The sequence below is a fragment of the Larimichthys crocea genome, chromosome VI (genome assembly GCF_000972845.2).
Source record: "Larimichthys crocea isolate SSNF chromosome VI, L_crocea_2.0, whole genome shotgun sequence".
NCBI classification, from domain to species: domain Eukaryota; kingdom Metazoa; phylum Chordata; class Actinopteri; family Sciaenidae; genus Larimichthys; species Larimichthys crocea.
Window position 1 is genome coordinate 21,820,692 of NC_040016.1, and position 11,472 is coordinate 21,832,163.

General features: G+C 41.4%; 1 protein-coding gene across 1 annotated transcript; it reads right to left on the bottom strand.

Annotated features, from left to right (window-relative positions):
- Window positions 1-602: 602 nt before the first annotated feature.
- On the bottom strand, window positions 603-9,989 carry ccndbp1 (cyclin D-type binding-protein 1). The gene is made up of 10 exons (XM_010750945.3): window positions 9,810-9,989; window positions 7,789-7,848; window positions 7,471-7,550; window positions 7,168-7,349; window positions 6,986-7,059; window positions 5,946-6,022; window positions 5,574-5,833; window positions 4,877-4,937; window positions 4,097-4,143; window positions 603-2,884 (listed from the first exon to the last, which is right to left on the bottom strand). Exons 1-10 carry the CDS (start codon window positions 9,898-9,900, stop codon window positions 2,776-2,778), a joined length of 1,041 nt encoding a protein of 346 aa, XP_010749247.3. The 5' UTR covers window positions 9,901-9,989; the 3' UTR covers window positions 603-2,775.
- Between the last annotated feature and the right edge of the window lie 1,483 nt (window positions 9,990-11,472).

Genomic DNA, 11,472 nt, shown 5'->3' on the forward strand with positions numbered 1-11,472 from the left:
GTCTACTTATCACTTTCTTATGTCTTTGAGTGTTAATCTACAATCCAGAAAGAACAAAAACAAGTTTGAATAGGAGGATCTGTCTGCTGACGCGTTTCACCTTTGTGCTTTGTTATGATTGCATCTCCCATTACTCAGTAATGTGAGAGAACAGTGTGGTGATGTAATGTTGCTTGGCAATTGCAGCGAAACTCTGAATCACTTTGAGCTGACAGTTAAAGGTGCTGAGTATTTGTAAGGCTGTGTACGTCTTTGTGTAGGATAATGGTGAAAGGGTTGGACCAGCGTGACTCAGAAAGTTTTACATGTGAGGAATTCCCGGAGTTGTTGAGGTAATGTCTGACTGATTGATGATTCCTGTGAAAACACATACGCACACATTTCATAACCACATAAATAATGTCAGCTTTTATACTTAACAGTTGGAGTTCTTTGCACTTTTTAACATCGAGAAATGACAAAAAATTAATTTGTTCTTGTGTAAAATTATATTTTATCTTCTTGGAAGTGCAAACATGTATCTTGCTAGTTTTTAGTCCATTATATAAGCAACAATAAATGAGAAGAACACACAAAGAAGAAGAGTGTTTCCTTTACGTATATATCATTTTTTGTCACCTTTATTGAGTTTCTGACACATTCAAATGGGAAGACGTCCAACACGACCACAGTCTGGTCTGCTGGACATCCAGCAGCTCCACTGGAGCAGTTGTGGGGGTTAAGGGCTTTGTTCAGGGGCACCTCAGTCTTGGTTTGTCATTGTGCATAGATTGAACACAATGTGTGTGTTTGTGTAGGAGTCAAAATGTGTCACTTGTGTTGATATTTGTTCAGAGTTCACACTTCGATTACTCTCACTTCTGGAAGTTGGCACAGGAGTGTGGTTACGCCTCAGAGTCGGGACAAGTGACATTTCAGGTTTTATTATTCTTTTGTTAATTAAACAGAAAAAAAACACAACTGAAGTCACCGTGGATTTGTTGCTTTTGAACATGTTAGAGTGGGGAGCACCTTGCCTCTTAGTTTCCTTTTTTTATTGATACTAGTTGCTTCACAAAGGTTGCGTCTTATTTTTTCTACCCTGGGTTCGACCAAAGGATAAAGAGAGGGACGATTTCAGAGATTTAATCATTTAGACGATCCCGTTTTAGTTTAGTTTTGGAGCTAACAGCAGAGTTTCTGAAGCAGGATCACACCTCAATCACCCCACTTGGGTTTGCTGTGCGCGGATGTTATGGCAGACTCCCCAACCGAAGCTTCTCCACAACGCAGCCAGCTTCACTTAATCAATCATGCAAAAATATCCTGTCGATGGTGTGATTTAACCATTACTGCACATTTCCAATAGAATCTTTTGTTTGTTGTTGTGCATTAATGCTTTCCATCACTTCGTAGCGCATCAAGTCCCTCACATCAGCAACATAGTCTCAGAGTGTTTTTCATCTATTTTGAGTGATGGTATGTTGAGTATTTAAGGTGGTAAGCACAGTCCCTGTTCTGATTCAGGATAAATCCAGCAGCGTTAAACAAATGCAGCAACCTGCAGCGGCGGATTCAATGTCACCGAAACAGAGCTCTATTTTGGTGGACTATGTTCTCCAAGTCGCGTTCTTGCTTTGTTTATTTCATGCAAACGGCTTCTACATCTGTCGGACTCACAGTCTACACTGCAAACATTGTTGATGTGCAGCGTTGCCACAGAGGTTAGGCATGCTTGTTTTTACAAGCTATAACAAGGGTTTTATTTTGAAAAGCGTTGGAGGACACAACAATGAGTAATTCTTGCTCTGTCCGTTTGAATGCTGGGAAACTGGCAGAATGAAGACATGCTTAATCTTTCATCCATCAATGTCCTTTCTGTATTTATCAAAGGTGCATGAGGACAGAAACACTGCCTGTATACAATAGAGCGTCTATTTTGGAATAAAGGAGGTTTGCTTCTTGATCTTGTACGCTTATCTTGACATCGTCAGCTCACATTAGCTTTGTGAAATTATTTAATCCCGGTTTAGGCTCATTTGTTTTCACAATAAAGCGAGTCACCTTCATGAAACTTCATTATATTCAAAAGCGTGGAGTCTATCACACCGTTTATCTCCTGCTTCAACTCTTCTCTAAATATCATTATCAGTCATAATAAAGTGAAACTAATCTGGCGTACTCATCATCTTAACTGTAGATTTTAAAAGGTTAAGACGTCTTTGCGAGAGATAGTCACGTAGGGCGTTCTGACAAAAGGTATAAAAATACCTCAGGTGTTCCACGATGAACAACAAGATCATTAGAGATTTGCTCGTAATCCTAATTAATCCGGCTGTTAGACTGCAATTTAACCGCTCACAGAGCGAGTTGTATTCGGCGACACGGTCAAACGTGGACTACTGCCAAGCAAAACGTTTTCAGAGTTACTAATGAGTAGAGTTAGAGTTAGTAATGAACATCTTTCCACACAACTCTTCCAGGAAGAACATGAGTTGACTTGATATACTCATGTGAGGGTGTGATATGACACAACGAAGAACGTGTTGAAATTCAAAAAAAGGGTTTGAATCCCAGAGCAGACACTCGGGTCGGACTGCATCACTGCCGTCTGAACAATTTAATGTTTAATGAACCCGTTTGAATCAGAATGAAGGGTATGTCGGCGCTGCGAGGGCCTCTTCACTTCTAATGTGTTGTGCATGTGCAAACACAGACACTCATCTCACACACACACACACACACACACTGTACATAAACCACACACACACCTCTATTTGTACATGCACACACACACTAGCTGTCCTGTTCGATGAGGTCTTTGGCTTTCTGCAGGTTGTGATCGACGGCTCCGTCTAAGAACTGAACCCAGGTCAGCTGTGACTCTCCGCACACATGACTGGACCTGAAGTACAATAAATGGAGCAAAGATTAGATTACATCATGCTGTATTTGTTAATCATCTTCTCTGATATCTGATGAGTTGTCAGATTTACAGCCACGTTTCTAATATTTCCTCAAACACACCCGACAACACTTTGCAGATTATTTGTACTCGTGAAAACATCATTTAAACTTCAGCCATCATGACTCCTTTATGAAGTTGGTGTCACCTGCAGTACAGACTTTGGTCAGCGTGCAGCAACTCAAAAAAACAAAACACACCATAAAAACTACCATTCTGGGTTCGGGAGGCAGACATGGTCAACACCTTTAAGAGCAGACTTAAGACTTTCCTTTTTTCTAGAGCTTATAGTTAGGGCTGGCTCAGGTCATCCTTTGTTATGCTGCCATAGGATTAGACTGCCAGGTGGACTTTCTCTCACTCTCTGAGACCACCTCTTGAACAGGAAGGATTTCTGGCCAAACCGTATTTCCAATCATTGAACCGAAATCACTGGGAGCATCCTGAGCCCTTCCTGAACGTCTACATAGTTATTTTGTGTTGATAAAGTGAAGAAATGTGACCTTTAGAGCGATTCAAAGAAACGTTACTTCTGCTTTCCTCCAGAAATGTTCCCGCCTTTTTAACATGGCAGTCTATGAGGCTGTGGATGGGTGTTGGTGGCGCATCTTTGTGTGTTACGCCAAAACTATAAGGCTGACAGCTTTAGCAGACGAATGTGAGTGAGAAGACAAATTTTCCTACGTTTCTATGTATAAATCATGTCTGTAGTGGGGCATTTGAGGCCACGGTAGTCGAATACGTTTTATTTTTTCACAGATTTTTCTCTCTGCTCCTCACTCTAGCTGATGATGTCATCCACTGTAGCTCAAACATTCCGCCACATACACACCCATTATAAACCCAGAAATTTGAGTAAAAACCTGCTCAACTTTAAACCTTGATAGTTTAAAAACGGTAAAAGCTGTCGATGAGTGAAGTGAGTCCCTGAAGAGAAGGCAAGAGTACCTACATGTTAAAGTCTCTCTGTGAAAGTATGCCAGAGCAGTTCATTGTGGAAAATGTCTGTTGAAATATTTTTTTTCGGGGTTTCCCATTCATTGCTATACGAAATTTTTCGCACTTTAAACTAAAAAAGGGCAGAAAATAAAACTAAGAAGAAACACGCAGAAGAACAATAGTTGACTCGTGTCGTGGGCACTAAAATCTTACCTGATGATCTCCAGAACTTTCTTTAACAGAGCCGCCAACTTAGACACCTGCATGGAAAATAAACATTTTTTTTAATTTATACATTCATGTGTTTGCACGGCACAACGAGGCTGGGACCTGCTGATTAAATGACGCACAGGATGAACGCAACCTCGTCATTATGTCACTTCTGATTAAACAACTTGTACTTCTGAAGAACTTCACCTGTTTTGACTTGCACTGAAACTTGGCTTCCTTTCAGTAAAACTCCAGTTAGTCAGCACAGTCGGTGTGACACAGAAAACAAAGGGCTGCTGTTCATACCAAGTGATATATATTTTTAAATATTAAGACCTACTATAATTTTACGGATGTACCGAATAGTTTACGTTCTCTACAAAAGGAAATAGTCCGGCTGACAGTGGATTCGCTCAGTTCGCCTCAAGTAAACTAAAGATGATGATGCCGCCAGAGAAGAGTGAGAAATGATGTTTTTTCCTAAATTCAGAGATGTACCTGTACAGGTAATCAACACCATGCAGCCCTAGATTAAATTAATTAATCAGATCATAGATGCAACTGACCATTATCTTAATCATGCAGATTTTTCCCCTGTTCAGTGGTCATGCATTTAATCTTAATCTGTCTGATGTGCAAGACAGCAACAGTCAAAGGCGTTAACTTCCCTGACAGGCCTGAGAACAGAGTCACACTTCAATGGTTTATCATTTAATACTTAATTAGTTACCAAGCTGTAATCAAAAGCTGTAAAGTTTAATGAGGTGTGTGTTTGTGTCTTACATTGTTCTGTACTCCACTGTAGTCCATGGGTGGGTAGAGACAGAGAGCCAGATCATCAACACTGAGGAGAAAAGGAAACTTGTTTAATGTGTTGCAGTCCAGCTGAAATTCTTCAGCAATCAGCAGAAACAGAAGCAGGTTACAGGTGTGTCATCTGCACGTTCACTTGTTACAGCCATGCAGGAAAACACTGGCTGTATTGTGCGATATGATATGAAAAGGCGTGCCAGCCAAAGCAGCCAAACAATCCACGAAGCCTTCAGCATCTCAGGGTGAATCTCATCCACGCCGGGCGGCTTGTCGCCAAAGATTTCACCAACTTGGCAACCTCTGACAGAGATGTGCCAGAAACTCTGCCCTGTTCACAGAGGGCGTTGCCTCCTCCGGGCAGATTCGTGTCCCTGCTTTTTGCAGATGTCATGATTCTGAAGTGGCTTGTCTGACTGTTTCACCTCAGACGTTTGAGGTGAAAGCATCCTGACTTGATGAACATCAGTGTCTGATACAGGAACCACAAACAGTGGTTCATCCTGCTGAACATGCACTAAGTGGTGCTTAAAAAGACATCTATACCAGAAGCTGCAAGAATGAGAATAGGAGCCTGATAACAGCCTTTCCTCCCTACTCCCATCAGGAAGAAGGTTCCAGTCTTGACATGCAAGAACATGCTCATATGACGGTGTACACGTGTTCCTACCCAGGGCTGATTTCCTTGCTGATGTCCGCCAGGTCGTCAAGCTGTGCCACGTTCTCAGGCGTGCTGAAGTTACCATTGGCTTTGACGGCCGCCGACAGCTTCCTAATGCAGGCCGCAGAAGCTTTCATCAGCCCCTGGCAGGGAGCAATCACACTGCGGTCTTTCTCCGACCAATAAGTGTCTTGGTTTTCTCGAGGTTCCTCGCCATCCTGGTCATCATCGAGGACGTCGCTGAACGGGTCGTTGGCGTTGGATAACGCCTGGGTGAGGGTGAAATATTCAGTAAATGTGTCAAACTCAGAGCAGCAGAGCGTATAAAGGCCTGATTGTGTTTAAACGAAACAAAGGCCACAGAAATCAGTGTGTCTGTACCTGTTCAATCTCCTCGATGGCGTCTTTCACAACTCCAATCTGATCAGACAAAACCACCAGCACTGCCGCCTTATTATCTGTTGAACATCAATAAACCAAAAGTAATTAAAAATCTTCACATACACTCTTTCTATTGAAAACCCTTTATTAAAAAGGAGATATGGCCCGACATGTATCGAATAATCTCACACAAAATAAAACAACTGCTGACTCACACACCAGGAGGAAATGCGAAGCTCTCCGCATCAAATTTAATCCGATAATTAAACAACAGGTTGATAAATCAATCAAATGTGTCTCTCCAGCCCTGAAATAGACAATTTGAAATGAAATCTGAGAACCTTGAACAAGCTAATGTTTGGATTTTTACTTGAGCAAACTTCACTGATGAACTGATCATCAATATTGTCGAATTTCTGCCGATTTGACTTATTGTTTAATCAATCTGTGATGTTTACAGTGCTTCACCACAGGAACAACTTCCCATCTCTTCAAGGCGACGTGACTATGTGTAAAATTCATAACAGATATTTGTGAAAAATGTAAATATTGCACATTTTAATTGTTTTAAATCTTCAGTTTTAAAATGAGATCTGTAGATGCGAACGAGGTTGGTTAGTTTAACGTCTACTTGGCTGCACATTTTGTCTGGATTTGTCCCGACAGAGTGACACCAGCATCGGTTAAACTCTGCCTGAGGTGTTCTTTGTGCCACCATCTTCATCTGAATTGTACTTTTATTTATATAAACTTCTAGCAGTCAGCGCCTTCTTTCCATCAGTGAAACGCATAGAGATGTTCCTCATGTTTACAAGATATCTGCTGACACGGCTCTCTTAACTGTCTAAATTTTATTTAAATTAAAGACGTACACTTTTAATTTGACCTTTTATATCATATTTCCTATTTCATTTATTGTTTTTGTTTCACATTCACACACCGACATCGACAATCTGAGCGCAGACTTTCATATAAAAATTGTGAGTGTAACGTTTGGGGTTGAAGAACCACCGTAACAGTTTCCCGTCAAGCCGACTGACCTTGTGGCAGCTGGGCAAACTGGTCGCAGGCCGACCACACGCCTCCTGTTGACGTCAGCTGTTCCTGGGTCAGACTAGAGCAGAAGAAGAGGAGGATGATGAAGAGAGGTGGAGGACGTCAGATAGAAAGTTACATCGAGCTAAGCTTTAGTTATTTACACGACCTCTGTGTCTGCGTGTACCTCTGTAGCGGTGAGCTCAGTATGACCTCCACCAGCTGGGCGACTCCCTCCAGAACCTCGACCGTGGCGTCTCGGACCTGTCGGCGGAGAGTGATACCTGAGACGCTCTTCGGTAGCCAGTAATACACCGTGGACAGAGTCAGGACACTCTTCAGGATGGAGTCTGCTAACTTCTCTGTGTCCTGCAGAGAGGAAAGAGACAGAAAAACACATCTGTCACTTCTGCAGAGTGTTATACGCTTTGTTTTTAATCAATGCTGCTTGCTGTGGATCGTAACAGCTTTATGATTTTAATAATCTGACCTGTTGTGATGGCAGCGGGGGTTTGGAGAAGGCCAGGCTGAGTTTGGTTGCTTCCTGCGACACTGCCTTCACCGCCTGATCTGAGGACAGAAGAGAAAGTTACATCACGTTAAAAATGTCCCTCTAAACGCCTCTGAGGCGGTGAGTTAATTCAGCGGAGACTTGATGTGTTTCTAGGTGCAACAGGATGAAGATGAGGGGACAGAAAATATTCGAGGAGTCCAGATTTTTCATGAATGTTCAATGTTGAGTTGTTGAAAACAGATATCCATCAATTGTGCCACAACATAAGAGGAGGACGGTTAAACTATACTCAACTCAGAGTGTCCCAGAAGTTGGAGAGGTTGAACGCTCCGTCCGACTCGTTGGACTCTCCATCTGCGGCAGAAAATGAGCGTTCAGTTTAGACGTGTTTCAACATTTCTTCTTTCACGATTCTGATACCTGTGAGTTTAAAAACAGCTGTATGATCATGGCTCATTTAGCATTACAATACCGGAAATCAACTCAGAGTCAGACTTAGTGGTCAAGACTTCAGCATCCTGGTGATAAACAGTGCACAGCTACACATACTTGCCGATACCTGATCTTGAATTTTAGGCAGTATTAGAGGCATTTCTGATACTGGTAACATCTAATTTGGCTCGGCAAATCTTCCCTGCTCCAGGTTAAATTTTGGACTGGTATATCAACTCAAATGCCAGTTTAAAAGAAGTACCAAACCCTTAATTTACCCTAAATTTAACAACTGATTTTTAAATCTTAAAAGTCTAAAATGAATAAAAATAAGTACAAACAGACCATTAATAAACATGTTACTTTTGTTCCCCGATTAGGTTTGGGCTATAGAACAGACGACACAAGACATCAGCTCAGTTTCATACAACAATACTATGTTAACGTCACGTTATTCTGCGATCTGTATGCTTGTTGTCTTTTAATTAATAATAGAAACTTGAAAATTCCCGCAGAAATTTTGAGAGTGCCGAGTGGGCTGTTGCCGGGGTTCTGTATTCAAAAAGCACACCTCAAATAGTCATTTTTAACATGTTCATTTTAATTTTGAAGGGACTCTTATTTTGAAAATAGCCCCTCCCCCCTCTCCTCCTTCAGGCAGGCTTGAGGTTGCCAAGCAACCAGGACCAACTGCCGGCCCTAATCAGCAGAGCAGTTACTGCACCTGTTAGAATGTCAGTTGGAAATGCTGACAGAGAGAGAGAGAAAATGCTGAGACCACCCCTCGAACAGGAAGGATTTCTGGCCAAACCGTATTTCCAATCATTGAACCGAAATCACTGGGAGCATCCTGAGCCCTTCCTGAACGTCTACATAGTTATTTTGTGTTGATAAAGTGAAGAAATGTGACCTTTAGAGCGATTCAAAGAAGCGTTACTTCTGCTTTCCTCCACAAATGTTCCCGCCTTTTTAACATGGCATTCTATGAGGCTGTGGATGGGTGTTGGTGGCGCATCTTTGTGTGTTACGCCAAAACTATAAGGCTGACAGCTTTAGCAGACGAATGTGAGTGAGAAGACAAAAACTAATTTGTTGGGGTCCTCTCATCGATGTTGGCCGCATTAATCGGCGAAAAAGGGCGGAAGATGAATAATAACACGCAGAAGAACAATAGCTGACTCGTGTCGTGGGCACTGGGCACTAATAATTGGCATCCGATTACTCGTTGATATTATTACGTTATTTATATTGCGTATGCTGAGTCATGGTGTGCAATATTTTGGATGGATGTGTTGACTTGTCCTGATCCGTCTCCTGTCTTTGCGTCACTGGATTCAACATAAACATCCCTAACACGTCCTGGACAATGACATAAACTGAAAATAGTCCAACTTGAAATGTTTTGAAGGTGCTCTTGAACTGTTATTGACACATTTTTCATGTTTTTATATTTAAAATAACTGACAAACAAACATTACAGCCTCTAAAATGACTTTAAACTTTAACCCCTGAACATTAAAAGCTTCATAAAAGAGAATATTTAACCTAAATAAACAACTACAGCTGGGTGAACTGATTAAAAATAAAAAAAAAAGGTGCTAACACGTTAGCAAACAAACTAGTGTTTCGGATTAACGAGTGACCGTGTCAACTGGTGCCCGCTAGCCGAATAAGTCTGTGGTTGTCATAGTTACGACAGGTGTTATTGCGTTTTTGCTATATTTATTTTTGGTAATTGACGTTAAAATAACAAAAACATATACCTGTTCTGTCTGTTTGTTTGTTTGTTGGGAGTATTCGGCTAACGGGCACCGGTTAACACGGTCACTCGTTAGGCCGGAACACGTAGCTTTATGGGCTAACGCGCGTACAGGTGTGCTCACCTCTGACCCGGTCTCTGACGCACTGGATGGAGTTCAGCAGGATCCGTAAAGGCACAGACACGTTCCCGCCACCGTTACTGTCCGCGCTCATGTCACCGGAGTCGTCGCGCGGACACCGGACAGACACACGCGTGTTGTTGTGGAACTTCTTCTTCTTCTTCTTTGGAGTTTTACGGCAGTCTGCATCCTTAATGTTGCATATACCGCCATCTTCTGGACTTTACTTTTTTACTATTTAATTTCCTTTCTCTTTTTTAAATTCTTTTTATTAACCCAGTTGAAACCAGATACCCCATTATGATTTTCCTCCCTTCTCTACATTTCCCACATTCTATTAAACTTTTGAAGCACTGCTCCTGTCCTCCGCAACCCTGCCATCATCTCGTCCCTCTCCCTTTCATATCCATGACATTCAACCATCACATGCTCCACTGTCTCCCTCCCCCCACAGCTACATAGACCAGTTGGATGTTTCCCTATTATGTTGAGTGTGCTATTTAATCTACTGTGCCCTATTCTTAATCTGCTCATTGTCACCTGTTCCACTCTGATACCTCCACAACATCCCACCTCTCCTACTTCATCTTGTAGTTTATATAAATGTCTCCCCTTTTCCTGGATTTTCCAATATTGTTTCCATTGATTAATTATTTCTTTCCATATTAAACTTTTCCCTTCTGCTTTTGATAATTTTACTTTCATTTCCACCTCTTCTTTCTTTGCTGCCTCCTTTGCCATTTGATCTGCTTTTTCATTTCCTTGTATTCCTAAATGAGCTGGTACCCACATGAATGTTATTTCCCTCCCCTGCTGTGCTAATCTGGATGTTCTCACCATTATTTCATATAATATTTCCCGATGTGATTTTGCTGTTCTGTTTTTAATGCTTAAGAGTGATGAGATTGAATCGCTACATATGATTATCTTCCTGTCCGCCCTGTCCTCCACCCATTCTATTGCCAATACTATTGCACAAAGTTCCACTGCATATACACTTAAATGATCTGAAGTTCTTTTTAATACTTTGTTATTATGACTAGGAACCACTACTGCTGCACCTGTTGCTCCTGTTTTTGGTTCTTTTGATCCATCTGTATATAAATAAATATATTCCCGATACTTTTCATCTGTATAGTTATAAAATTCTTGTACCAAGTCCACTGTTTTATTTCTTCTTTTAATGTCCCATATTTTTAGATCTATACTTGCTTCGTGTAATGTCCATTCGGGTATTGTCGTCCACATCTTTTGGCGTTTATTGGCAGTCTGCATCCTTAATGTTGCCTCTGCTGCCATCTGCTGGACTTCTGTCTCATTTCCTCTCCTGCTATATTCCTTTGATTAGTCCCTGGATTTTCCACATTCTACTAAACTATTCAAGTTATTTTCCACTGTTCCTGCCTCTCATCTCTTCCCAGGGACGCTGGAAGTAATTCACAGTTGGGGGGGCTGACAACATACATAAATCAATAACGTTCTCGATAGGGTGTTACACTTGGTTATTTATATGCCTAGTAATCATGTGATACTGGCTATAATTTACAATGAGATGTCATTACAACCAACCTGTATTAGACCTACAGATGTTTTAGAAATACGTCATAAGGCCAACTTGATGGCAACGTAATGCTCAACCTAGGAATGTGAATGTGCTTCATTGAAT